Source organism: Capra hircus, chromosome 10 (genome assembly GCF_001704415.2).
Source record: "Capra hircus breed San Clemente chromosome 10, ASM170441v1, whole genome shotgun sequence".
NCBI lineage: Eukaryota > Metazoa > Chordata > Mammalia > Artiodactyla > Bovidae > Capra > Capra hircus.
Window position 1 is genome coordinate 84,303,987 of NC_030817.1, and position 26,544 is coordinate 84,330,530.

The 26,544-nt window shown below is 49.8% G+C and overlaps 1 protein-coding gene across 8 annotated transcripts in view; it reads left to right on the forward strand.

The window, feature by feature from the left end:
- Nucleotides 1-9,921, forward strand: part of TLE3 (transducin like enhancer of split 3) — a 49,889-nt gene extending 39,968 nt beyond the window's left edge. For 2 of the 8 annotated variants that reach the window (XM_018053573.1, XM_018053569.1), the window contains exons 11-20: nucleotides 456-608; nucleotides 999-1,140; nucleotides 1,702-1,901; nucleotides 2,487-2,563; nucleotides 3,345-3,594; nucleotides 3,958-4,205; nucleotides 4,741-4,888; nucleotides 5,736-5,886; nucleotides 6,754-6,830; nucleotides 7,880-9,921. In XM_018053573.1, the coding sequence (XP_017909062.1) occupies nucleotides 456-608; nucleotides 999-1,140; nucleotides 1,702-1,901; nucleotides 2,487-2,563; nucleotides 3,345-3,594; nucleotides 3,958-4,205; nucleotides 4,741-4,888; nucleotides 5,736-5,886; nucleotides 6,754-6,830; nucleotides 7,880-7,987 (1,554 nt within the window). In that variant the 3' untranslated portion in view covers nucleotides 7,988-9,921. The remainder of the gene's footprint in view (nucleotides 1-455; nucleotides 609-998; nucleotides 1,141-1,701; nucleotides 1,902-2,486; nucleotides 2,564-3,344; nucleotides 3,595-3,957; nucleotides 4,206-4,740; nucleotides 4,889-5,735; nucleotides 5,887-6,753; nucleotides 6,831-7,879) is intronic. The other 6 variants (XM_018053575.1, XM_018053571.1, XM_018053574.1 and 3 more) reach the window with 5 other exon arrangements.

The following is a 26,544-nucleotide window of genomic DNA, read 5'->3' on the forward strand; positions in this document are numbered from 1 at the left end:
GTCAGGAGGAAGAAGACAGGGCTTGGCTGCTTGGTGGCTGGGGGGTCATTAACCATGCTGGCTTCCTAGGATGGCTCTCCAGAGAGAGAGAGAGAGACCCCTGAAGATCCCAGTGGAGGGCCGGCTCCCCTGGTCCTCTAGGTCAGCTCTATTCTCCCCACCATCCCTGGGGTCTTGGGGTGGTGAGCCCCGTGGGTCAGCCTCAGCTGGGAATGAGGAGCTGGAAGGGATCTACACGAAGTCAAGAGGGCCAGCTGTCCAGCGTGGAGGCCTGAACTCATTTTCAATCTTGAGCAGATCCTGTCCACCCACCCACTCTGTCCTCAGTCTCCCCGTCTCTGGGATGAGGAGAGGTCAGACTAGGTTGTTAAGAGCTGGTGGCTGCCCCTTGGGACCAGAGAAGACTCAGGCTCATCGTAGCTGTTAGCACATCTCTGCCTCACTTGTGTCCTTAGGACCCTGCGACACCCCGGGTCAGCCCGGCACATTCCCCTCCTGAAAATGGCCTGGACAAGGCCCGTGGCCTGAAGAAGGATGCCCCCACCAGCCCTGCCTCGGTGGCTTCCTCCAGCAGCACGCCCTCCTCCAAGACCAAAGACCTTGGTCATGTATGTGGAGTCTGCCCCTGGCACCGCAGAGACTAGGAGAGGGCTGGGGAGGGTTGCGGCAGAGGGAAAAAGTTTCTGGAAAAGGGGCTGGACCTGGAGTGCTGCTGATTAGAAGGTGGAGGGGTGGAGCAGAAAGCACAAGGATTGGGGCTTGGCCTGGGTTCACATCCTGGCTTTACCACTTACAGGCTGAACCCTGTGCTTAGTTACTGTTTCTGAGCCTCAGTTGCTGCATCTGTAAAATGGGAACACAGTCCCTGCCAAACAAGACTGGGCAAGAGTGAAGGGGCTGTGTGGCAGGAGATTGGGAACTAGGCCTCGTGTGGTGCCGAGCTCTCGGAGAAAGGAGTCTTCATAGCCTCCCTTGGTCTCTGCATTTCCCCCTTGCAGAATGACAAATCCTCCACCCCTGGACTCAAGTCCAACACGCCAACCCCGCGGAATGATGCCCCAACTCCTGGCACCAGCACGACCCCGGGGCTCCGGTCGATGCCAGGCAAACCTCCAGGCATGGACCCGATAGGTATAATGGGTAGGCACAATGGGGCTTAGCTGACTGTGCTTGAGGGGAGGGTCTGCCCCGGGCCAGGGCTGGAGCCTCACAGATGGGCCGGAGCACCAGGCAGGGAGTCAGAATCAGGGCTGTCCCAGGGCCTGTCTCTGCGGGACTTGGTCAGGATTGACACCGAGGTGAATGCCTGCTGCTTCAGCACTCACGTCAGGGCTTACTGGGGCCACTGTTGAGCTCAGCGTGGGGAAGGAGCTTCCGACAGCTCGGGACACCATCAGTGTGTGTCTGCCTTTGTTGTTCTGTGAGATTCTGAAAAATGCTCTTCTCTGGGCCTCTGAATCTTGTTCGATAAAAAAAAAAGGTGGGCACATTTCTCACCTCAAACCTTCTTGGGCTGTGAACATGGGGGTCTCTGGTAGGTGAGCTCAGCCCAGGAGGACTGCCTGGAGTGGATAGCTTGAGAAGACAGGAAAGATTGCTTCTGGGCCAGAGGCAGCCTGGTGGCCTGGGCTTTTCCTGGATGAAGGGGGTGGGACCTCTCCCCTTGGCAGTGCGTCTGGGCTTACGTCCGCCTCCTTGCAGCCTCGGCCCTGCGCACGCCCATCTCCATCACCAGCTCCTACGCCGCACCCTTTGCCATGATGAGCCACCACGAGATGAATGGCTCCCTCACCAGTCCCGGCGCCTATGCGGGCCTCCACAACATCCCGCCGCAGATGAGCGCGGCTGCAGCCGCCGCCGCCGCTGCCTATGGCCGATCGCCAATGGTGAGCTTTGGAGCTGTACGTAGACCTTTTGGCTCCTTTTGGGGGGGCCTGGGCAAGGAGTGGGGAGGGGAGTTGGAAGGGGTTAGAGAGACGCTTCCTGCATGCAGAGGGCGCCCTCTGGGTCCAGTGACCAGGCAGCTGCCTTGTGGGGAGAGTGTTCATGAGGAATCAGAAGGGAACACTCTTGGGGGTCACAGACCTGGTTCCCACTCCCCTGCCCTTTTGTCACCATGTCTCAACCAACAGCCTCCCTGGGTTGCCCCTTTCCATCTGGGAAGTGGGGTTGGCACCCGTCTTTCTGGGTGCTCTGGGGTGGGACTCCCATGGTGAGTCAGGCGATTTCACAAGGCAGGGCCTTGGCCCGTGGGGCTGCCCATGTGTTATACCAAGGTGTGTCTGCTGTTACTGAGAGGGCCCGGGCCTGTGTTGTCGCTGGAACAAGGGGCTCTGCTCTGTTCGGCCGTCTCGGGCTCTGAAGAGGCAGTGTGGTACTGGTGGGACAGGACGTGGTGGAGGAGGAAGCTAGGGTTGGGGTGTTGTATAGTAGGGGGACAGAGGACGGCACCCCTCACTAAGGGCTGGCCTTGTCTTGCCTTACAGGTTGGCTTTGACCCTCACCCCCCAATGCGGGCCACAGGCCTGCCCTCAAGCCTCGCCTCCATTCCTGGTGGAAAACCGTAAGCCTTGATTACTTATTTTCTGCTTGTTGGGGAGGGCAGAGAGCACACCACCCACCCACCTATCCCCTGCCCTGATGGGCCTCTCCTGGGGAAGCGTGTCTGCCTCTCTAGGGGTACCCCTGGGGCAGGTTGCAATCCCTTTGATGGCTGCCTGGCTGCACTCCTGATCGCCCCCGGGCTCCCTCTGTAAGGGGAAGGAGAAGGTTTGGGGTTGAGGTTGTGATCCCTGGGCTCTGAGAGGGAAGGAGCATTTCACATGTCGGGCTTCCCAGCTGGATGCCATGGATCTTCCCTGCCCTGGGGGTTCCTGTGGGTTCTGGCCGCAGCTGGCACTCCTATGACCTGAACCAGCAGGCAGACCACACTGGCTCACCCCTGGCTCTGATGTCTACTCTGTGATTCATTTAGGGACGGGGGGGCAAGCGGATTTTCTTCCCTAATACTACTGGCTCCTAGAGGAGGGGTGGCATTCAAGCTGGGCCCTTTCCGGGGCCAGAGTGCTAGGGATTGTATAGATGGCGGGAAAGGTTGTTCCAAGGCAATGAGGGGTCAGTGACGTGGTTCGGAGCAAGGATCTATTAGCAGGGGCAGAAGTCAGGGCAGGACTATGAAGCTGTCTCTGCCCTGGTGGAACCAGGTCAAGGAGGTTGGGGTTACCAGGTTTCCTCAGATGAGGGCAGGGGACACCTGGAGGCAGGCAGGCGAGGCAAGGTTTAGGGCTAGTCAGGAAACTGTTAGAGGACTGGAGATGGCAGAAGCGTGGTTCTCCCCCTTTCAGAGCCTACTCTTTCCATGTGAGCGCTGATGGGCAGATGCAGCCCGTGCCCTTTCCCCACGACGCCCTGGCAGGCCCTGGCATCCCCAGGCACGCCCGGCAGATCAACACTCTCAGCCACGGGGAGGTGGTGTGTGCGGTGACCATCAGCAACCCCACGCGCCACGTCTACACAGGAGGCAAGGGCTGCGTGAAGATCTGGGACATCAGCCAGCCGGGGAGCAAGAGCCCCATCTCCCAGCTGGACTGCCTGGTGAGGACCCCAGGGCTGCGGGCATCCCTTCTAGCTGTTATAGGAGAGCTGGGGCCTGGGCGGCACCCCACTGACCTGGCCAGGCGCAGCCCTGTATCGACTGAGCGACTTCGGGCAACCTGGCAAACCTCTCTGAGCCCTGCTGTCATTGTCTGTAAGGGGAGATGATGCTGGTCTCCAGGGGTCTGTAAAGAAATGGAAGTTTAAAAAGTCAGGAGGGAGCAGTGGGGTCGGCCTGGCAGCCGCGAAAAAGGGCAGGAAGTGAGCAGATGTGGCGAGGATGCTCGGTGTGGCTGGATGTGACTTTCCCGGTCCCTGGGAGGAGGGGTGGGCGGCACTGAGCACTGCCCCCTCCTCCTTCAGAACAGGGACAACTACATCCGCTCCTGCAAGCTGCTCCCCGATGGGCGCACGCTCATCGTGGGCGGCGAGGCCAGCACGCTCACCATCTGGGACCTGGCCTCGCCCACGCCCCGCATCAAGGCCGAGCTGACGTCCTCAGCTCCAGCCTGCTACGCCCTGGCCATCAGCCCTGACGCCAAAGTCTGCTTCTCCTGCTGCAGCGACGGCAACATTGCCGTGTGGGACCTGCACAACCAGACGCTGGTCAGGTGAGGCACGGGAGGGGCGGGGCTGTCCTCGCCCTGGGGAGGCCGCGCTGGCGGCGTGGCTGTGACGGCCGGTCGGAGGTGCAGTGGGGTGGCCGGGGTGGCACAGGCGAGGGTGCCCAGGGGAAAGGACGGTGGCTTGTGCCAGGTGCCCAGCAGGAGCGGGAGGGCTCTGTGGACCGGGAGCTTACACCAGCCTCCGGGGAGGGGACCCTGGAGCAGACCCCGCAGGGCAGAACTCAGATAAGTTGAGACACGCAGAGATGTGGGGAGAAGAGGCGGCGTGGAGACCGCTATGGAGGAGCTCAAGTGTGGGGCCTTCGGAGCAAAGCTGCTGGGTCTGAGCCCTGCCTCCCTGTGACCTCATGAGAGTCCTGGCCCTGGCGGAGACACTCAAGTGGGAGAGGAGCCCTGAGGGACCGTGGCCCTCAAGTTTCCTGTTCTGCTGGGGGAGAGTTGGCATCTCCCTGGGACAGCTGTCAAAACAGCAGGCAGTGCTTCCCTGGGGCTTACCCTCATCCCTGCCTGGCCTTCCTAGGCAGTTCCAGGGCCACACGGACGGGGCCAGCTGCATAGACATCTCCCATGACGGCACCAAGCTGTGGACGGGAGGCCTGGACAACACTGTGCGCTCCTGGGACCTGCGGGAGGGCCGGCAGCTGCAGCAGCACGACTTTACCTCCCAGGTGTGTGCCTGAGACCCCCCTGCCCCATCCACTGGAGCAGTGTGGGGCCTTTCCTCCCTGGGTCTCAGTGGCTGGTTCAGGGGACCAAGGGGTCCTCACACGTGGTCATTACAAATGGACCTGAGACCAACCTGAGTCATCTAGGAAGGCTTCCTGGAGGAAGTGGCCATGAAATAGAATCCACAAGGCTTTGGAGTTGGTCGCATCTGCCCCTGCTGCTCAGACTTGATACCCAGCTCCTCTGCCATTGAGCATTTGGCCTCAGTTTTCTCATTCCTGGGATGGGAATAGTCATAGCTACTTCATGGGTCTGGTGTGAGTACCTGAAATGGTCCCTTTGAAAGCCTTGGCTGTAAGCCTGGCTATAGAAAGCATTCCATAAATGCTAGGTATTATTTTTTGTTATTGTATTATTTGTGTTAATATTTTAATCTTGCATGTTTAATACATTAGTGTTTTATTTACTCGTATTTTTCTTAAGGAAAGGTAAAAGTCACCGAGACAGAGAATAACTTTGAAAGTGAAATGTCTGTGTCACCTCTGAGTTTGAATCCTGGCTCTGCCACTTTACTTTTTAGAGTCAGCAACCTCTCTGAGCCTCAGCTTCCTCACCTGGGAAGTTGATTGTGGATAAAACATGAGATCCTATTCCCTTAAGGGGGAGAGAGGGGGACTTTGCATGGCACATGGCAGGTGGGGAGGTGCTGGGGGAGGGAGTCGGTAAGACTCTGAGCCCACAGGGTTCCTGAGCAGGGCTGTGCAAGAGCGCCCCTCCTCTCCTCCTCCTGTCCCCTTGCCCCGCTGTGCTTTTGGAGGATGCTGATCTCTGTCCTCCCCATCCCTGCAGATCTTCTCGCTGGGTTACTGCCCCACCGGGGAGTGGCTGGCCGTGGGCATGGAGAGCAGCAACGTGGAGGTGCTGCACCACACCAAGCCCGACAAGTACCAGCTGCACCTGCACGAGAGCTGCGTGCTGTCCCTCAAGTTCGCCTACTGCGGTGAGCCTGGGAAGTGGGAGCCTGGCCAGCCCTCCGCGCAGGGATGTGGCTCAGAGCTTAGAGAAGGGCCAGAGCCCCGCTAAGGGAGCATGGTCTCAGAACCAGGCTCCTGACCCAGACCAGTACCCCCATCCCGCGCCACACCTCAGGATGCAGATACTGCCACAGGGTACCAAGCACCTGTGACACCAGGCCAGAGCCAGACCTTGATGGCCTGGGGCAGAGGAGCGGTGTGCCGAGCCCTGCAGGCAGTGCCTACAGGTGATTTGAACCATGGGCTTTGGTGGCCACAGCTCTGGACTGGAGTATGTGCCGGCCCACTGACTAGCTGTGCAGCTTACGACAGTCCCAGCCTCTCTGAGCCCCAACAGGTCTTTATGGACCAGGAATTACAGGCACCCCCAGGGCTTTGGGAACCCTGGAGCTTTAACACAGGCAAAGCTCTGGTGGCATGCCTGCAGAGACCCACCACCTTTGGCTGGATCTCTAGCTGCTTGGAGCTTCGCCATCCCCAGTACTTCCTGCCATCTTTCAGTAGTAGAATCGAGATGGGTCAGTTGAGCTTAGTGGCTTTAAAAAGAATCTTCTGGGGAAGTGTAATCCCTGTGATTAATTGCAGATACTGCCTTTCTCTGTCCCAGCCTGCCCACCCCTCCCCTTGATTGCAGAGAAAGGCAGTATTTGAGTGTCCATGTGTGTCCGTGTGTCCGTGGTATGTCTTGATTACAAAACGCTTCTCACAAGGGAAGAGTCAGCCCAGCGCTAGTTAGCAGGTCACGCCGCGTTTCCATGGTAGCTGGCCATGTGTGGGGCGGGTCTTGCTTTAGAGGGCAGCAGCCCACAACCTGATGTTTCCTTTGCCTGCAGGCAAGTGGTTTGTGAGCACTGGGAAAGATAACCTTCTCAACGCCTGGAGGACTCCGTATGGAGCCAGCATATTCCAGGTACTACCCACCCTCCAAGTGCCCCTCTTGATTCTGCTGAGAGTCCAGGCCTGGCCACGGTGATGGGGCAGGGATAGGGGAGGCAGAGCAGGACTTGCCCTGACCCCTACCTGCTGGGGGTCCCAGACAGCTTCTCCAGCAGCGAGGGTTTGGACTTGGGCACATCAGTGGGACGCATACTCTGCTGCTCGTGGCATCTGACCGATTGGGGCGAGGGCTTTTAGCAGAGGTTCTTGTAGGATTTCTAGAGCAAGGAGGAATAAAAACATGCTCTTGGCTCTGGCCTGCACACTGAGCCCTCACAGGAGGTGCACCAGGCATTTGAGCAAACTGGGCAGCTTTTTTTTTCTGAGCAGTGTTGTCTGGTATTAAAGTAGGTTTATTTTCCATCTCAACACTTCAATATAAGGAGAGAGGTCTGCGGCCAGAGAAGGATCCAGAAGGAGATGAGAGAGAGGGAAGAGGCTTTTTTGTGTGTGGGTTTTCAAAACCTAGGGCCTGACACTGCACTGTCCCTCGCTCACTCATATACACTCACACAGAGAGACACACACACAGTCTTGCACAACTGCACTCAAGTCACACACACTCGCTCTTAGAGTGAGTAAGACACTCTCTCGATGCAGTCTGGAAGTCTGGCATCTGGTGCATCACTCATGTAACTTTCAAGAGTCTCTAATTACACTGGATGTTCAAAACTTAGGTGCACATCCTTTTTTTTAGCTCACCAGACTGAGGGTCTGGCCCACTGACAGCTGCTCCCAGCTCAGAAACGCTTCTTCCTATTTGTAAACTCAGGATGCAAAGCTCACACTCAAGTGTTCTGTTCTGCTGCTCGGAGCTGACTGTAAAGATCACATCTGGCCCAGTTAATGAGTTTTTCCTTATGGGGAAGCAGGTAGAAAGGGCCCCTCTAATGGGAAGGGCTGTGTTCAAAGGCCTCACAGCGTGCACTCCAGGGTGTGCAGAGGGCGGGTGAATTCCGAGAGTACCGAGAGAGCGCTGAGTACCCCAAAGAGTGAGTTTCTGTCCTTTATCTCCTCCTCCAGTCTAAGGAATCCTCGTCAGTCTTGAGCTGTGACATTTCGGCAGATGACAAATATATCGTAACAGGCTCTGGTGACAAGAAGGCCACGGTTTATGAGGTCATCTACTAAGCAAGGACTGTGACGGGGCTGTCAAGCTCTGGGCACAGACTCGGCTGTGCCAGGGAGACCCCGCAGACACGGAGGACGGGCAGCGAGCGGCCCAGCACCGTGCTCCGGCGGGCTGAGAGGGTGCGCCCGTCACGGTCGGGACTCCTGGGCATGGACTCCTGTGTCTCACGGACTCCAATGGATTTCTCCCCTCCTCCTTCCGTAACGATGCTGGCAGAGGCTGCACGTAGATTTGGAGGCTCGTGGCTCCAGCTCTCCACATACACCCTCATGAATCTCTTTCCTTCCCCTTTCTTCTGATGTGTCCCCCTGCCCTGGCTCGGGGACACTGGAGTGTGGACCACACGTTTGTACCAGGGAGCGGGGGAGGGTTTCACGTTCCCGACTGTGCAGCGCACAAGGTTTGTGAAAAGTGTAAATAACAGACTCCTATCTCGGACTGGTCAGCGGGGGAGGAGGCCCCTTCCCACCGGCAATGCCAGCCGTGTATTTCGCCTGCTGTATTCGTAATCCACTCGTGGTGGTGGCTTTTTTTTTTTTTTTTTTAAACAGAAGTTCCCATCTGGGAAGGGGAGGCAGGGAGGGGGGCAGAATGGAGAGGGGAGTGGGAGAGGGAGAAGACTCCTGGGTGGAGGAGGGGCAGTATGGCTGGTGGCCAGGTCAGCCATCAGGCAGCCCCTGGGCGAGTGTGTCTCCATGTGGACCTGGGAATCGTCTTAAAGCATGGCAGGACCCAGCTCCAGCAGACTGATGGACAGGCAGACCTTGAGATGGGTGCCCGCCCAGGCTGACGGCAGCAGAAACACCGAGAATTTTTCTGTGGCCTCCTGAGTTCCACCTGCCTCTTAGCCCCTTGGCTCCCCTCTCCGGTGTCTGAACCTGTCTGTCTGTCTCCCCCACCCCACCGCCACCTCCATCTCTCTTTGGTGCACACTTGGTTGTCGTGACGAGAAATGGAAGTTCAAAGGCACTCACTCTGTCTCCAGCCCTACTTAATCTTCGGACACAACCTGAAAAGGACACAAAGTTAGAAGAACGCATAGCAACTCAGCTCAGGGAGCTACCAGAGAAAAAATAGCAACTGATGTGGGTGCTTTTTTTTTTTTTTTTAATTTGAATAAAAAGAATTAGAAGTGATGTCCTTTCATAAAATGCCTTCTCCCCACTTTCCTGCCTCTGACCCCTTACTCTCTCCTTAGAGGGAAAATGTGTATTTAACCTGCAGGATGGAGTCTAAGGTTGATCTCCCTGCCCCCCAACCCCAGGCAGGGCAGCGGGGAGAGGGGACTGGGGCTGGGCTGGGGGTGCTGCCTTCTCCCGGCTTCATGTCTCCTTTAGGAGTGCAAACAGCTTACAGGTAGAATATCAGCTCCTGCGGGTGCCACTTTTTGGTACCAAAATGCTCTGAGGTATTAGGGTTTTGTTCTTTGTTTTGTTTTTCCTTTGCCTTTTTTTTTTTCTTCTAAGGAAAAGCTAAAGGCCGTTATGAGTCCTGGTGGTGGGCTCTCCATGGATGTAGCATATGGAGGATAATTTTTATACTGCATTTTTATGGGTTATTTTCTAACGTGTGATCTTGTCTGGTGAGAAGGAAGGGGGTTTCCCAGTGAACCCCTCTCCAATGCTCTTGTTCCCAGGTGAGCCCCTCCCCCTGCCTGGCTCTGGAGGCCGAAGAGAAGGGCAAGGTGGGTGCCCTGACCTTTCTGAGGCTGGGGAGGGGTGTCCAGAGTCTGTCTGTGTCTCTCTTCCTCTCTCTCAGTCTCTCTCTCTCTGGGTCCTGGATGCTAAGCCACCACCTGTTGTTAAGGCTCTTGCCACAAGGGAGGGCGAGGGTAGAAGACAAATTGATTCCTGAAGAAAAAAAGAAAATGAAAAGTCATTGTAATGACCTGTTTTTATATTTTTAAAAGTTACTATTTAAAGGTTGGATTGATTGTTGCGTTTTAATTCTTCTTCCTCCCGCCCCTGCCCCACCCCAGTAGTTTATCTCCATTCTCTCTCCCCCCAAACCCCCAAGAAGAGGGGTGGGGTGCTGTCTACCCCATGTCCTGGGTGATTTCCTTTGTCTTCCATGAATGTGAGTGCTTCGTTTTCTAAAGCATTCCTATGCTCCCCCCATACCCCTAGAAAGTGGTCATGTGGGATAGCTAAAAAGGGAGTGTTTTCATGCCCCCAGCCCTTGCTGTCTCCCCAGTTTAAAGCGGGGTGGGGTGGGGGGTTTCCTCAGGGCAGTTCCCAGAGGGGAAGTCCACAGTTAACACCGATGTTCTATATAGCTGCCATTGCCCAACTCTTGGGGAAAAAAAATGAAATGGGATGAACTTGTAGAGAAATTGCAAAGTGTCTATGACCATCAGGACCCTGAAAACCTCTACCATCTTTTTTAAGCTTAACTTGAGATGCTGTGGGGTAACCCCACTTAGGACGGGTTTACAGACAGGAAATGGGGGCAGTGCCCTTGGTGGGGCAGGACTGTCCTGGGGTCGTGGTTCCCAGGTTCCTGGGCATCACGCAGCCATGAGCTAAATCTCCAGAATGTGGGGTAATGTGGTTTCCAACTCCTGCCAAAGTCACTGCAAATGAACACACAAACACGATTGCCTGCCGTTGTTTCATTCAAGAAAGGGGATTGAACATTTGAAGGAAGGAGTGACCATCCAGATAAAGCAGCCTTTATTCTAAGCCTCGAAAGGACAGCTGGGCTGCACATACCAGGATCACTTAGCTGGGGCTGGGCTTGCTGTCAGGCTTACAGAAGAGACGCTTCCAGCATGTAGGAAGGCGGCCCATCTGGGGCTGTGTTTGGCTGACATCTCTGTCTTGTACTAGTGGCACAAACTTGAGTAAAGGAACACCCCTTTGAACCATGCTTTCCTTGCTTGTCACAGTCTGATCATCACAACAGAGGGCTAGCGGGGCCAAATGGGGGAGACTGGCCAGAACAGTCTGCCTGAGGGTTGCAGGTCCCAGTGGGTAGAAGGGAAGAATGTCTCAGAATGCTCCCCTCCACTCTTGGCTCCTGGGAGTGAAGGCCAATGTCAGGCCCATTGCTGAGAAGGGGAGACCATCTCAGAAAGGCTCTTCTACCTAGAGGTTCTGGGCACAATTGACCATGGGGAGACGACCAAGATTCAGTTCAGGCCCGGAAGCTCACAATGGAAGCCAGGGAGAGACACCTGACCTGTGAAAGTGCAGTTGGGAACACATCCTTCGGCTCTGACTGCTGGTGCCTCAACCCTGCCTGTCCTCTCTGCGACTGTCCTGGCAAGCTCACAAGCCTCTCCACCCTGAGCCGCCCACTGCGCATGCTTGTCTTTTCCTCGCTACTGCCTCCCCCCCACCACCGCTCCCCTCCCGCACTTGCCACTTTACGGAACCTCAGTCCCGACTCAGCCCTACTAAAGCCATATCCACTGCCATAACCACCTCTCGCAACTCTGCAGATGATTCCTCTGCACTTGAAGGTTTGGGAGGCCTCTTTGAATCTTTGGGGAGGGACCCAAATACTGTGTGCACTCTGATTTCCGTCTCGAATCCCCCAAGACTGCCCCTACCTCCTCATCAACAAAGTAGTAGAAAACCTCGATACCATTTTCTTGTGGTGGTTTAGTTGCTAAGTTGTGTCTGACAGTTGCAACCCCATGGACTGTAGCCTGCCAGGTTCCTCTGTCCATGGGATTTCACAGGCAAGAATACTGGAGTGGGGTTGCCATTTCCTTCCCCAGGGGATCTTCCAAACTCAAGAATCGAACCCAGGACTCCTGCATTGCAGGTGGATGCTGCACCACAAGCCAATTCTTTACCAACTGAGCTACGAGGGAGGTCCCATTTTCCAAGCCTTTTTCAAAGTCACCCCTTAGGCATTCCTGCAAAAATTCAGGCTCATACTGATCATAGCGTTTGCAACTCTTCAGTGCTCCTGTTCGCTTGTCCACACAGCTAGACTGGTTTCGCTGACTGAAGACAGTGCCCAGGACATCATAGACCCAGGGCAGCACCAGTGAATAAAGGCTGAGCTTTCCCTGGCTTGAGGTTATCCTGATTCTCAGGGCAAGTGGGCTGTCCTGAGGCTTGTCCCTGAAGCCCAGAGAAAGGGTTGGCTTTTGAGGGGCTTCCGGCTTGGTCACCCTGCCTTTGCTCGAAGCACGATCTTTGAAACAAATAGAGAGGGCATGGTCGTCAGAAGCCACAGTCTCTGGCCAGGAGCCAAGTTCGTGGTTTCAGGTCACATCAGATGATGTGCAAGTGTCCAGGCCGTTTGTAACAGTGGCATAGCCATTCACTCTCAGGCCTCTCTGAGTCACTGCCCTGTTCCCCACCCCAGGCGGCCCCGACCCCAGCAGAGGCAGTGACCCTCCTACATCATAGCGTCTGCAGCAAGGAACGGGTGCAGAGAGCTGGAGCGGGAAGCATGGTCGGCAAGGCTTAAATGTTACAGACTGGCCATGGGCTCTCCCACGGAGCTGGGGTGTACATTTTTAGTTTCCAAGAGCACAGTGTTGGAGAATGAACTATTTTTAATATGAAGTATAACAAACAAACGTGATGAGCCTTTTTTTATTTGCACAGTGAGGCATCATTTGATGTTTTTGCAACAATAGTAGGACATGTACTCTATAAAATGTACCATACTCGTGAAGTATTTTTAAATATTACACCAAAGTTGGAACTTTTGTATTTGAAGAGACATCTATCCTTGGCCCCTAGTTTGATAGATGGGACAGTGAAGGCCCATAAAGGCTACGTAACTCACCATGAGTCGCACAGCCTGAGCCGACGTTGCGACTCACACCTCCCTTTCCCCTAAACCCATACCACAGCCTCGGTGAAGGAGCCGCTTAGTGGGCAGGACTGAATGGTACTGTCTCAAGGATTAGTATCTAGTGTCTTCTTTAGTATCTTCGATTAGTATTTAGTATTAGTATTTAGTATCTTCTATTAGCATCTTCTTTAAGAGGACTGGTGAGGAAATTCCTCAGGGAAGGGCCATGGCTGACAAGAGTCGTGGGAACCAGTATCCTGCCTTGAGAACATTCTAGAACATACCCACCCATCTTACCCATGTTTCCATCCATTCACCAGTCACCCATTCATCCATCCATCCATCCACCCACCCACTCATCCACTCATCTCTCCATCCTTCCATCTACCCATCCATCCCACGAACATTTCTATGGAGAGACCCTAACATATGCCAGGCATGGTTCTAGGTGCTAGGATGCAAAGATCAGTAAGACAAAATGCCTGCCCTCTCCACAGTGTGCTCAGCCAGCCGGGACAAACTGTCACATAAACTGACAACGGCTGCTTCGTGAGATGCGTGTGTGTGTGTGTTAGTCACTCAGTCCTGTCCAACTCTGTAACCCCATGGACTGTAGTCCATCAGGCTCCTCTGTCCATGGGATTCTTCAGGCAAAAATACTGGAATGGGTTGCCAGTTCCTTCTAGAGGGAATCTTCCTGACCCAGGATCAAACCCAGCTCTCCCACATTGCTGACAGATTCTTTTACCGTCTGAGCCACCAGGGAAGTCCAAAAGGAAGACAGATACCAGCAGGTTAATGCTAATGCCCATAACTTGGATGAGACGTGTGAAGACACAAACCAGAAGATGCCACACCGCACAGTAGAGATGTTATCCAGGGAGTGGAGTCAGAGCAAGGGCTGCTTGGAAGGATTGAGCCAAACCAAGTCCCGAGGAGCAAAGAGGTGCCATGCCCAAGGGAGGTGGGGAGAAGAGTGTTCCAGGTAGAAGGAACAGCGTGTGCTAAGGCCCGGAGTAAGAGGCACATCCTCCTCCATCTCCCTCCCCGAACCCACCTAGTTCTCCCTTTTGCCCTGATCTAGCTACACTCCAGCTTGTTGAAGTCCCCATTCCTGCAGCCTCTTGTTGGCCAGTCCCCTCCTGTGCAGAAAACAGGCTCAGATTCAGGCCAAGCAGGATGGTGAAACTTAGGAGGAGGGATCTGCAGAGGCCAGAGTTCTGACCTGAGCCAGGAGGGGCAGAGGGATGAGGAGGAAATATTAGGGGGTGAGCTGCAGTTCAGAGGGTTGAGACTGCCTGTGTTGAGCCCCAGGCACTAGGTCCCCACCTCAACTGACATGCAGAGACTGGGGTTCTGTGCACTGGAGCATTGGACATGATCTGGGTTCCTTATCTGATGGATACAGTTGTGTAGGACATTAAACTGCACATCTCTCCCCACCAGTCCTCTGCCGGGAGCCCCTTGATGGCCCTGTGCACAGCACTGTGTCTGAACTCCTTACTTGGTTCCCCGGTGCAGCCCTGTACCTCTAGAGCCATCTTTTCACACCAGTCACACATGCCTCCAATGCCCGGAGAGGCTACACTCTGATTTTAGGTTATTTATGTGTTTCTCTTGCAGCCAGGAATGCCCTGCATCTTTCTTTGAACCCCTGTTCATTCTTTAGCCCTCAACTTTAGTTTCACTTCAAGGGAGCCCTTCCCTAGCCCCCAACTCCTTTAGTCTGCACTGGTTGTGTCTCCCTTGTGCTGTTGGAGTGTCTTCTGCCAGCTCTCTCTCTTCTGCCAGCTCATGGAACGTACTATGCATGGTGCATCACAGCTGTTAATTTAATGGTATCATCCTCTCCTGTTTCCACCTGGCTGTGAGCGGGGATTGTGTCTCATATTTCTGGTACTCAGTATGTAGTACATGCTCAGGAAATGTTAGTTGAATGAATCAGTGAGTGCGGGATGAAGATAATAGCTATTCTTAATAGAGGACTTAGTATGTGTCTGCCAGTTCTTTTTGGCATTGTGTAATTCCAAACTCATAACTGTCCTAAGAGGTCAATGCTATTACTATATTCATTTTATAGATGACGTCACTGAAGTTCCAAGATCACGCAGCTTGTAGCATTTGTACGATACTGCTGCTGGCTGGCTGGCTGGGCAGACGAATGAGTAGATGGATGAATGGGTGGGTGGGTGGTGGACCATTAGGACTGGTTCAGAAACTTGGAAAGAATTGACCCCACAGGTAGAGCAGGGGATGAGTGGTCTCAAGATGAAGAACATAGGAAGGAGAGACAGAAGGCAGAAACGTCCACTGCCTAGTCAGGCCTTCCTCACATCCATTAGGGCATGTGTGTCAATGCCCAGAAAGCTCCACAGCATGCTCACTCTGACCCTGACTCTGAACTCCCCTGCCAAGCAGATCAGCCAGCGCAAGGCTGATGGCTCAGAAGCAGGCCCTTGAGGTCTCCTGCACCACTGAGGCCAGAAGCAAGAGTGAGATGGGGCTGTGGTCTTGTCTCTCCTGGATATCACAGAGGGAAGCTACTTGTGCAAGCGTTTGCTGGCAATAGCTGACAAGACTCGGAAAAAGCAGATCTGGAATGTCCAATACTGGCAAATGAAACAGCAAGCTAATTAGGATTCCTTTAACCATGTGGACAGACAGCCATGTTGGATAAAATCAAAGGAAAACAGGGAATTCCCTGGAGGTCCAGTGGTTAGGAGTCAGCACTTTCACAGCCAGGGCCCAGAGTCCATACTCTCTGCTCAGGGAACTAAGAGCCTGCAAGCTGCATGGTGCAGCCAAGAATAAAAAGCAAATAACACAATTTTGATAGCCTATCATGAAAAAGAGGGGACTCATTTAATGTCATAGATAAACGACTTTAAAGGTAGAGTGGGAGCTCCCAAGTTCAGAGCACTACATAAACTCTAAAAATGGACAGAAAGAGGAATGGGAGGTTTTAACAAACCACTAAGAGAAACTGGTAGATCAAGCTGAGAGAGAAATTAATATGGATATGGAAGAGTTGAACAACATAATTGAATCACAGAACCCTACAACCGACTATTGAAGAACCCAGCTAGAAGATCTAGTTTCATCAATCAAAAGAAATAGATAAAGACATTTCACAAAATTCAACATTCATGGTTTTCCGTAAGGTACCAAACAAGGAATATCCTGGATATCACAGGGGGAAGAAAATGTCTTTAATCCTATGATGGACAGCTAAACCAGATGAGCAGCAACCCAATAATAGATAAAATTTAAGTTTTAGAAGCATGATTTCAAAGTCAGCAACATAGCAAGAATGTTCTTATTACTGTTTCTATTCAACATTGGGCTGGAGGCTCTACTCAATGCAATTGGACAAAATAGAACAATTAAAAAAAATGAATGCAATGATTGAAATGAAAGAAACAACTATGATTATTTATGGATAGTATGACTATATATGTAGAAAATATACAGTTAAAACAAGACAGTTTAACTATGTTGCTAGATCTGAAGTCAATATTCATTAATCAATAGCATTCCTATTCATAAGCAATAACCAATTTCAAAGCATAATGTAAAGAAATAAAAATGCTTTTACAAATAGCAACAAATATGACCTATGAGTAAAACTAAGTCAAATACACAAGACTTTTTTGAAGAAAAACATTAAATGTTACAGGTCTTTTTTAAAAGACCTGTGCAGATCATAAACTATACCATATTCATTGATAAGAAAATTCAGTATCATTTTTAAAGCTCTCTTTCCCAGCAATCAATTTATAATGCAATATCAAACAAAACCCAAAGAGAATGATTTCTATGTAATTTGAAAAGCTAATACTAATATTTATCTGAAGAATAAAGGACTCAAAATAGCAACTATAATTTTGAAGAGGAAAAAGAAAGGAGAGCTTGTCCTCCAAATAGCAAGACTTATTAGGGACTTAAGGCTACAGTCGGCAGGCAAATATGCTCTTGGTGCACGTGTAGACAAATGGACCAATGGAACAAAAGAGAGTCTATAAATCAGTCTCCATAGAGATGAAATGTGACTATGACCTAGGTGCCATTATGTATCACTGAAGAAAAGCACTTTTAGCAAGCAGTTATGGGACAATAGACCACAATAGACCATCTTTGTGGAGGGGAAATGGACCTCGGCCTTACTCAGCGTACAAAAAGAAATTGCAGCGGGATTAAACTTAAGCTTTTAGAAATCTGAGTAGGGAAAGGATCATTGAACAAGATACAGAAATTGAGAGCTATAATGAAAAAATTAGAGGTCCTTTTGACTGTATTAAAATTTAAAACACCTGTACCACAAAAGATGCCATAAACTTACAAAGCATGAAAAAATACAAATGTGACACCTATAGCTGACACAGAAATAGTAACTGGAATACGTAAAGAATTCTTCCAAATTGGCACATAGAAGTAAACAACCCAGAAAAATGGGAAGAACACAGGTGATTCACAGGAGAAGCACAAATGGCCAGGAAACAGGTGAAAATGCCCCATCCTCACTAGTCGTCAGGGAAATGCAAATCCAAAAGCTAAAGCAAAAGAGAACAACTCATTCCCATTGGATTGGCAAGTTTTGCATTTAACAACATGCACCTTCCATGAGGGTGTGGGATGACTAGTATGGTCAGACACTGTTTGTGGGAGAGCATAACTGGGTCACCCACTTCGTAGAGCATTTGGCAACAGCAAAGTAGAAGCAACACAACCCTATGACCTGTTAATTCTGCTTCCAAGTACACATGCTGGAGAACCTCTCATGCAAAGAGATACATGCAGAGATTTTTCATTGCCCCATTGTTCGAAGCAGCAAAAATAACTGTAAATAACCAGTAATGCAATAACGCATTATTGGAGGAATGAATAAAGAAAAATCTATACATTTTTATATAAAGAAATTGTGTGGAGGCTTTAAAATGTATGAGCTAGGTCTGCATGCATCAACTTGGATAAATTTCAAAAACACAATGTTGTGTGAAAAGAGCAAGCTGCAAAAGGAAATATATGATATGATACTATTTATGTCAAATATAAATCCACACAAAACAATTCTAAATTTGAGTATACACATCAAGCTATAAAAACGCAAGTGGAAAGAACACAGCCTGCCACCAGGATGTTGGTATCTGTGAGGAGGGAAGGAAAGGAGAGGAAGGTGGGAGTTTGGCTCTATCCATCATCCCATTCTGTTACCTTTAAAAAAAAATCCGAAGAACATCTCAAAATATTCACATTTTTAAAATCTATGTAGTTGGGCTTCTCTGGTGGTGCAGTAGATAAGAATCCACCTACCAGTGCAGGAGATGTGAATTTGAGCCCTGGTCCAGGAAGATTCCACAAGCAACTGAGCCGGTGCTGTAGAGACCAGGATCTGTAGCTCCGGAAGCCACGTGTCCGAGGTTCTGTGCTCCACAACAGGAGAAGCCACCGCAATGAGAAGACCATGCACCACAGCAAAAAGTGTCCCCTGCTTACCACAACTGGTACGTAGCAATGTTTAAAAATCCATGTGGTAGTTTTAGTAGTATCAGTTGGAAAAGACCCTGATGCTGGGAGGGATTGGGGGCAGGAGGAGAAGGGGACGACAGAGGATGAGATGGCTGGATGGCATCACGGACTCGATGCACATGAGTTTGGGTGAACTCCGGGGGTTGGTGACGAACAGGGAGGCCTGGCATGCTGCGATTCATGGGGTCGCAAAGAGTCGGACAGGACTGAGCGACTGAACTGAGCTGAACTGAATATCTTCTATATGTTTGAAATATTTCATAATTGAAGACTAAAGAAAGAAAGCCAGAAGAATCAGGACTCGCACCATGGTTTCTGGCGACTAAGAGGGGAAATTTGGGTGTGGAGTAGGGGGATGGGTGCACATGCCCAGAGGCAGAGGAGCACAGCCCCAAGCTCACCATGTCACCTTGGCTATGTCACCAGACCTCTCCAGATCTTGGTCTTATCAATGGAGTCATGCTTGAAGGCTGGGTGAGCAATCCTTGGATCTTCTCCAGTCTAGATATTTTGTGATTCTAATGATTCTGTAGATTGCATGGGCAACTATCTCATGCAGAGACATCATGGACTGAATCCATTTGGCTTTTTATTATGAAACATGCCAAACATACAAAAGTAGAGAAAACAATATCATGAATCTCCATATACTTATCATCCAGCATCAACAGTTATCAGCTCAGGGTTAATCTTGTTTTATCCCTACACCCCTTCTATTTACACTTGACCACTGGAATATTATGCAACAAATCCCAGACATTTCGTCATTTAACTAGTAAACATTTCAATATCTCCAAAAAGTAAAATCTATTTTAAAAATATAGCTGTGATATTCATACCACTAAGCCACCCCCAAAATTAACAGTAATATTCAACGTCTTCAAATGCCCACTCTGTATTTGAATTTCCTCAATTGTCTCATGATTTTTTTAAAAACATTGTATATATGAATTAGGATCCAAAATAAAGTCCATACAAAGTGATTATAATTGATACGTCTTATAAGTTCCTTCTTCATATTTCAGTGTCTCTCTCTCTCTCTAACATACCTGCACATACATACATACATTAATGTATTGAAGAAACAAAATTATTTGTCCCCAAAGCTTCTCGTAGTCCGAATTGTGCTGATCACTAAATTGTAGTTAGGTCTTGGAGCCTGATTAGATCCAGATTTCACTGGGGGGTGGGGATGCCAAGGAACAATAAGAATATCTCATTGATCTAGATGTTTCTCTTTCTGTATGAGAGCAGTCATGGATGATCATGTCCAGACGCATGAATTCATTAGGGGGTACAAAACGTGGTATTCTATTACTCCTTCATCTATCTGCTTGGATACTGGTATAAAAAGAAACCACCCCTCATGAACCATTTGGTCATCTTGAGGTAGAGTTTAAATGAAAGATAAATGCCTACTTATTTTACTTTATTTTTCAGTTTTCAAAGTAATATGCTAGTTTCTTAGTATTGTCAAAGATTTTCTTCTTTTAAAATATCACTTTTAACTTGTGGATTTGTATATAGTTGATACATTTCTGTCAAGTGGAGTTATCCTTGAAAGTGAAAGTTGCTCAGTCATGTCTGACTCTTTGCAACCCCATGGACTATATAGCCCATGGAATTCTTCAGGCCAGAATACTGGAGTGGGTAGCCTTTCCCTTCTCCAGGGGGTCTTCCCGACCCAGGGATCAAATGCAGGTCTCTCACATTGTAGGCAGATTCTTTACTAGCTGAGCCACAAGGGAAGTCCAAGAATGTTGGAGTGGGTAGTCTATCCCTTCTCCAGTGGATCTCCCTGACCCAGGAATCAAAACGGGGTCTCCTTCATTGCAGGCAGATTCATTATCAACTGAGCTATCCTTATTGCTTCTCAAATCATCCTATTTTAGACAACTTCTTGAAGATACCTTCTGAGTCTTTTTGATATGCCTGTGGTAGTCTTTGATAGCTTCATTGCTTACTGGTACAACATTCTCATCTTGTACATTTTCTATCTGAAGTCTGGAGTCAGCCATTTCTCCAAGAAGCCCTAGTTCCTTTTAGTGGGAATTAGTATTTAGAAGCCATAACCTGGGAGTGAGCTTGATGCTAATGGATTGGTCACTGTAGTTAGCTCCTTCCAGTAGCAGAGATAGGATACGTGTGTGTTTGTATATTTGTTAAAGATAAAGTACGTCGTGAAATCTACTGATAGCTTTTCAAGTGTAGTTAATTTACAATGTTGTACCATTCAACTGTATAGCAAAATGACTCAGTTATGTACATACATTATATATATATATACACACACACATATATTTCATCACCTCCAATAGCTTTGTTCATAGTGATACTTTCTAAGGCCCACTTGACTTCGCATTCCAGGATGTCTGGCTCTAGGTGAGTGATCACACCATCATGATTATCTGGGTCGTGAAGCTCTTTTTTGTACAGCTCTTCTGTGTATTCTTGCCGCCTCTTCTTAGTGTCTTCTGCTTCTGTTAGGTCCATACCATTTCTGTCCTTTACTGAGCCTATCTTTGCATGGAATGTTCCCTTGGTATCTCTAATTTTCTTGAAGAGATCTCTAGTCTTTCCCATTCTATTGTTTTCCTCTATTTCTTTGCACTGATCACTGAGGAAGACTTTTTTATATCTCCTTGCTATTCTTTGGAACTCTGCATTCAAATGGGTATATCTTTCCTTTTCTCCTTTGCTCTTTGCAACTCTTTTTTCCACAGCTATTTGTAAGGCCTCCTCAGACAGCCAGTTTGCATTTTTGCATTTCTTTTTCTTGGGGATGGTCTTGATCCCTGTCTCCTGTACAATGTCACGAACCTCCATCCATAGTTCATCAGACAATCTATCAGATCTAGTCCCTTAAATCTACTTCTCACTTCCACTGTATAATCATAAGGGATTTGATTTAGGTCATACCTGAATGGTCTGGTGGTTTTCCCTACTTTCTTCGATTTAAGTCTGAATTTGGCAATAAGGAGGTCATGAGGAGCCACCGTCAGCTCCTGGTCTTGTTTTTGCTGACTGTATAGAGCTTCTTCACTTTTGGCTAAGTGAATATAGTCACTATATTCTTTTGGCAAAGAATATAGTCAATCTGATTTCGGTGTTGACCATCTGGTGATGTTCATGTGTAGAGTCTTCTCTCGTGTTGTTGGGAGAGGGTGTTTGCTATGACCAATGCATTCTCTTGGCAAAACTCTATTAGCCTTTGCCATGATTCACTGTACTCCAAGGCCAAACTTGTCTGTTACTCCAGGTGTTTCTTGACTTCCTACTTTTGCATTCCAGTCCCCTAAAATGAAAAGAACATCTTTTTGGGGTGTTAGTTCTAGAAGGTCTTGTAGGTCTTCCTAGAACTGTTCAACTTCAGCATCTTCAGCATTACTGCTTGGGACATAGACTTGGATTACCATGATATTGAATGGTTTGCCTTAGAAACGAACACCTGACCTGCCTCTTGAGAAATCTGTATGCAGGTCACAAAGCAACAGTTAGAACTGGACATGGAACAACAGACTGGTTCCAAATAGGAAAAGGAGTGTGAAGGCTATATATTGTCACACTGCTTATTTACCTCATATGCAGAGTACATAATGAGAAATGCTGGGATGGATGAAGCACAAGCTGGAATTAAGATTGCCAGGAGAAATATCAACATCAGATATGCAGATGACACCATCCTTATTGCAGAAAGCAAAGAAGAACTAAAGAGCCTCTTGATGAAAGTGAAAGAGGAGAGCGAAGAAGTTGTCTTAAAGTTCAACATTCAGAAAACTAAGATCATGGCATCTGGTCCCATCACTTCATGGTAAGTAGATGGGGAAACAGTGGCTGACTTTTTTGGGGGGGTCCAAAAAAGTGATTGCAACCATGAAATTAAAAGACACTTACTCCTTGGAAGGAAAGTTATGACCAACCTAGACAGCATATTAAAAAGCAGAGACATTACTTTGCCAACAAAGTTCTCTCTAGTCAAGGCTATGGTTTTTCCAGTAGTCATGTATGGACATGACAGTTGGACTATAAAGAAAGCTGAGCACCGAAGAATTGATGCTTTTGAACTGTGGTGTTGGAGAAGACTCTTAAAAGTCCTTTGGACTGCAAGGAGATCCAACCAGTCCATCCTAAAGGAGATCAGTCCTGGGTGCTCATTGGAAGGACTAATGTTGAAGCTGAAACTCCAATACTCTGGCCATCTGATACGAAGAACTGACTCATTTGAAAAGACCTTGAGGCTGGGAAAGATTGAAGGCGGGAGAGGAAGGGGGTGACAGAGGATGAGATGGATGGATGGCATCACTGACTCTATGGACATGAGTTTGAGTAAATTCCAGGAGTTGGTGATGGACAGGGAGGCCTGGTGTGATGCAGTCCATGGGATCACAAAGAGTCAGACATGACTGAGTGAACTGAACTGGTATATATATATATATATATATATAAAAAATATGTCTTATATATTTTTTCTCAGATTCTTTTCTAATACAGGTTATTACAAGATATTGATATGGTTCCCTATCTACTGATACTTCAAATTCAGGGTTGTAGGTTTTTACTCAACCTCACTGATCTTCTACCTGAATTTCCTTTCAAAGTAGATTAAATTCTGACTGGTTCACATCTAAGTAATTAGGATGTTGAACTCCTCTTGTACTCCAAGTGTTGCTTGCCTCATTCTCTAACCTGACTGTGAACTTTCCAAGGGCACAGATCAAATTTGGTTTGCTCTATACTCCTGGCTCCTAACAGAGTACCTGTCCCATGATAGGTGCTTCATAAATAGTTACTGAATGCCTGAAGGAACCATGATTTCAACAAAAAGTTCCCTCTCCTTAAATAGAGAAGTAGAGTGAATGGAAACTGAAAACTAGCTTGGAACTTTAAGCCAAGCCAATCCACCCACCCACTGATTCAATAGATACACAGACAGTGCGTAGCCAGGGCCAGAGGCTGGGGACTGACATGGAATATAAAGATGAATTGTTCATGCCTCAAGCAGTGTACTCATCAGTAGGGAAACCAAACTTGAACAATTAGAGCAGTTATAAAACCATGTTATTAATAAGTACTATGGACAGCATATTATGGGGGTGAGGAGGATCAGGCAGCTCTAAGAGGGTCAGAACGGGACATCCACAAGGGAGATCACATTTGTCCCAAGTTTTTAAGGATAAACAGGAGTTGTGGGTTGAGAGAAAGAAAGGCATTTTAGACACACTGGTCCTTGAGTGGCCTGTCCCTCTGTAGTGATGAGCTGGTTTACTCCTGGATGGCTAAAGGTTTTACAGATCCTTTATGCTGGGGCTGGAGGCTACTCTTTGGAGCAATGGTCCCCAACCTTTTTTGGCACCAGGGACAAGTTTTCCCCAACGTGGGGTGGTGGTGGTTTCAGGATGATCCAAGCACATTACATTTATTGTGCACTTTATTTCTATTACATCAGCTCCATCTCAGATGATCCGGCATTAGGTCCCGGAGGTTGGGGACCCTTGCCTGGAGGACCCTCAGTATATCCCATGAGGGGGCTATAGGAGGGCAGGCACAAAGTATGAGGGAGGAAGGAGGAAGAGAGGGAGCCCACAGGCCCGAGTCACTTTGGAGAGCACTGTACAGAGAGGCGGCCCTCTCTGAAGAGCTCTATTTGGAAACCAGCGCCAAGTGCTGTGCGTGCATGAGGTAGATCAGTGTGCCGGTGAGAGTTATTCGCATTTCAGCTTGTTTGGGGACATACTCCCTAGTCCCTGGGAAGCCCCGAGGACCGATGTTACCAGTTGGCTCACTTTTATCAGGGTGTAGTGCCTGCCTCTGACCCTACTGGCCCAGTTCCAGGACCTACAGCTCTCAGGCCTCTGAGCCCTGCCCCCAACATGGGCAGAGCTACCCTGCTGATGCAGCACCCTCTGAACCCAAGGATCAAGGAATTGCAGTCATTTGTAAATTAGTATCTGGTAATCGGTGCCCTGGTTTATTAAAATCCACCAGGCAAGGAGTTACTTCGTAGTTATTCTTTAAATAAATTCACTTTTAAAGCTTAAATATAAGCATTTAAGAGAGAAGCTTTATATCATTCTCCTAAATGGGACGGAGGAGCCTGGTAGGCTGCAGTCCATGGGGTCGCAAAGAGTCGGACATGACTGAGCTACTTCCCTTTCACTTTTCACTTTCATGCATTGGAGGAGGAAATGGCAACCCACTCCAGTGTTCTTGCCTGGAGAATCCCAGGGACGGCGGAGCCTGGTGGGCTGCCGTCTATGAGGTCGCACAGAGTCGGACACAACTGAAGTGACTTAGCAGCAGCAGCAGCAGCAAATGGGTATCACTCATCTTTTAAAAAAGGTCTCCATACTACTAAATGTAACGTCAACAAATCTAACCACACTTTTCTTCTAGTCCTCCTGACTCCCTCTTTGTTATGGAAAGGGAAATGGGGCAGCGTTTGAGAGGTGCTAAGGACTCATCAGCATCCTAGAGAATTAGAAAGGGAAAAACTCTTGCTCTGTGGGCAATGCTTTTCTTTTTCTTTTAATTGAAATATAGCTGACTTACAATGTTGTGCTGATTTCTGCTATACAGCAAAGTGACTCAATTATACACATATATTCATTATTTCTTTATATTCTTTTTCATTATGGTTTATGCCAGGATATTGCCTATCGTTGGCAATGATTTCCAATGCGTCTTCACCTTACTTAAAAAGAATCCTCCGCCAACCAGATCAAGTCCATGACTCCCATGACAGATGGAGAAACTGAGGCCCCGAGAGCACAGGTGACTTGGAATGGAAGCTCCACAGAACATCGGACTCTCTTGGTTTGCAGAATGAACGAAAGATTGACCTCATGCAGCCGGAGTCAAGACTGAAACCTAAAACCTAGGTTTCCTGACTCTGCGTGTCTTTTGCATCGCAGGCTCCCCGACCACGTCCCACCTCCAGCACCTCTCCTCAGCTTCTCCTTTTGGTTCTACTTGGGGAATTCCAGGGACTGCTTTCCGGGCAGGGTGATGTGGTCCCGCCTGGACCTCGCTCTTGTGCCATGTCGCCAGGGCTCCCTGGTGGCTGACCGCCCAGGGTTGAGGCGGCCTGACGTGGGATGTGGAGAGGGAAGGCGGCAGCCCCATCTTTGCTGTCTCTGGCCTCAGCAGTCAGCAGTTCTGAGCCTCACCCTGGGCCATCAGCCCTGCCCTGTCCGACCTGCCTGGGAGCCAGAGAGGTAGCACAGAGCAGGCTTGTCAGACACGGACTGAGTGGCCTTCATGGCTGCGGGGAGGTCTGGACTGGCAGAAGCGGGGTTCCTACCCCTTCAGCTCCCCTCTCTCCCTCTTCACTCTCACAGTGGCCTCTGTCCCAGCCTGTGGGCTTGGTTGTGTGTTCTCCTGAGCCAGTCTTTGTGAGGCAGCGACTGTGTCAGCTCCTGTTTGGGCCCCCCATCCACATTCAAGCTTCTATCCAGTCAGCCCTGAGACTCCAGAAATGCACAGGACCCGGCCATTGCTCACCAGTTGCTACCGGGATTGCAGGTGGGAAACAGACCTGTCCCCAGGTGACCCCAACATTCTGTGGTCAGAGCTCCAAGGGGACTAGCATGGGGCTGGGGGTGGGATGAGAATCCAGTGGAGGGGCACCCAGCTGGCTCCAAGGTCAGGATGGCTTCCTGGAGGTTGGGAGGCCTATGCTGGGCTCTGAGGGACCAGTGGGATGAGGAAGGCCAAAGGAAGGGGTAGAGCTGTGGAACAGCATGTACAAAGGCCCTGGGGCAATGGGGAAAGATGAGGCTCAAGGGAGAACACCTGGTGGGGGGGGTGTCAGATGTATCCTGGAGGAACCCAGGAACCACCGTGTATGCGTATGTGCACGCTCAGTCAGTCGTGTCCGACTCCTTGCAACTGCATGGACTGTAGCCCACCAAGCTCCTCTGTCCATGGAATCTTCCAGGCAAGAATACTGGCATGGTTGCCATGCCCTCTTCCAGGGGATCTTCCCGACCCAGGGATCAAACCTGCTGTCTCCTGTGTCCCCTGCAAGGCAGGCAGGTTCCTTACCGCTGAGACACCTGGGAAGCCCCCAAGGAGCTGCTGACAGTTTAGCAAACGAGACTTGTGGTGGGATTTGGGCATGAGCTCTAGCTGTGGTATTGCGCTACCCATGGTGACTATGGCCTTAGAGCTTGGCATAGCTGGAAAAACGTGCTGAACAAGTAAGAGAATAACCAGGACATGGGAGCCCTGAGCTCTCTTTCCCCCACCCTACCCCTGCTCCACAGGGGCT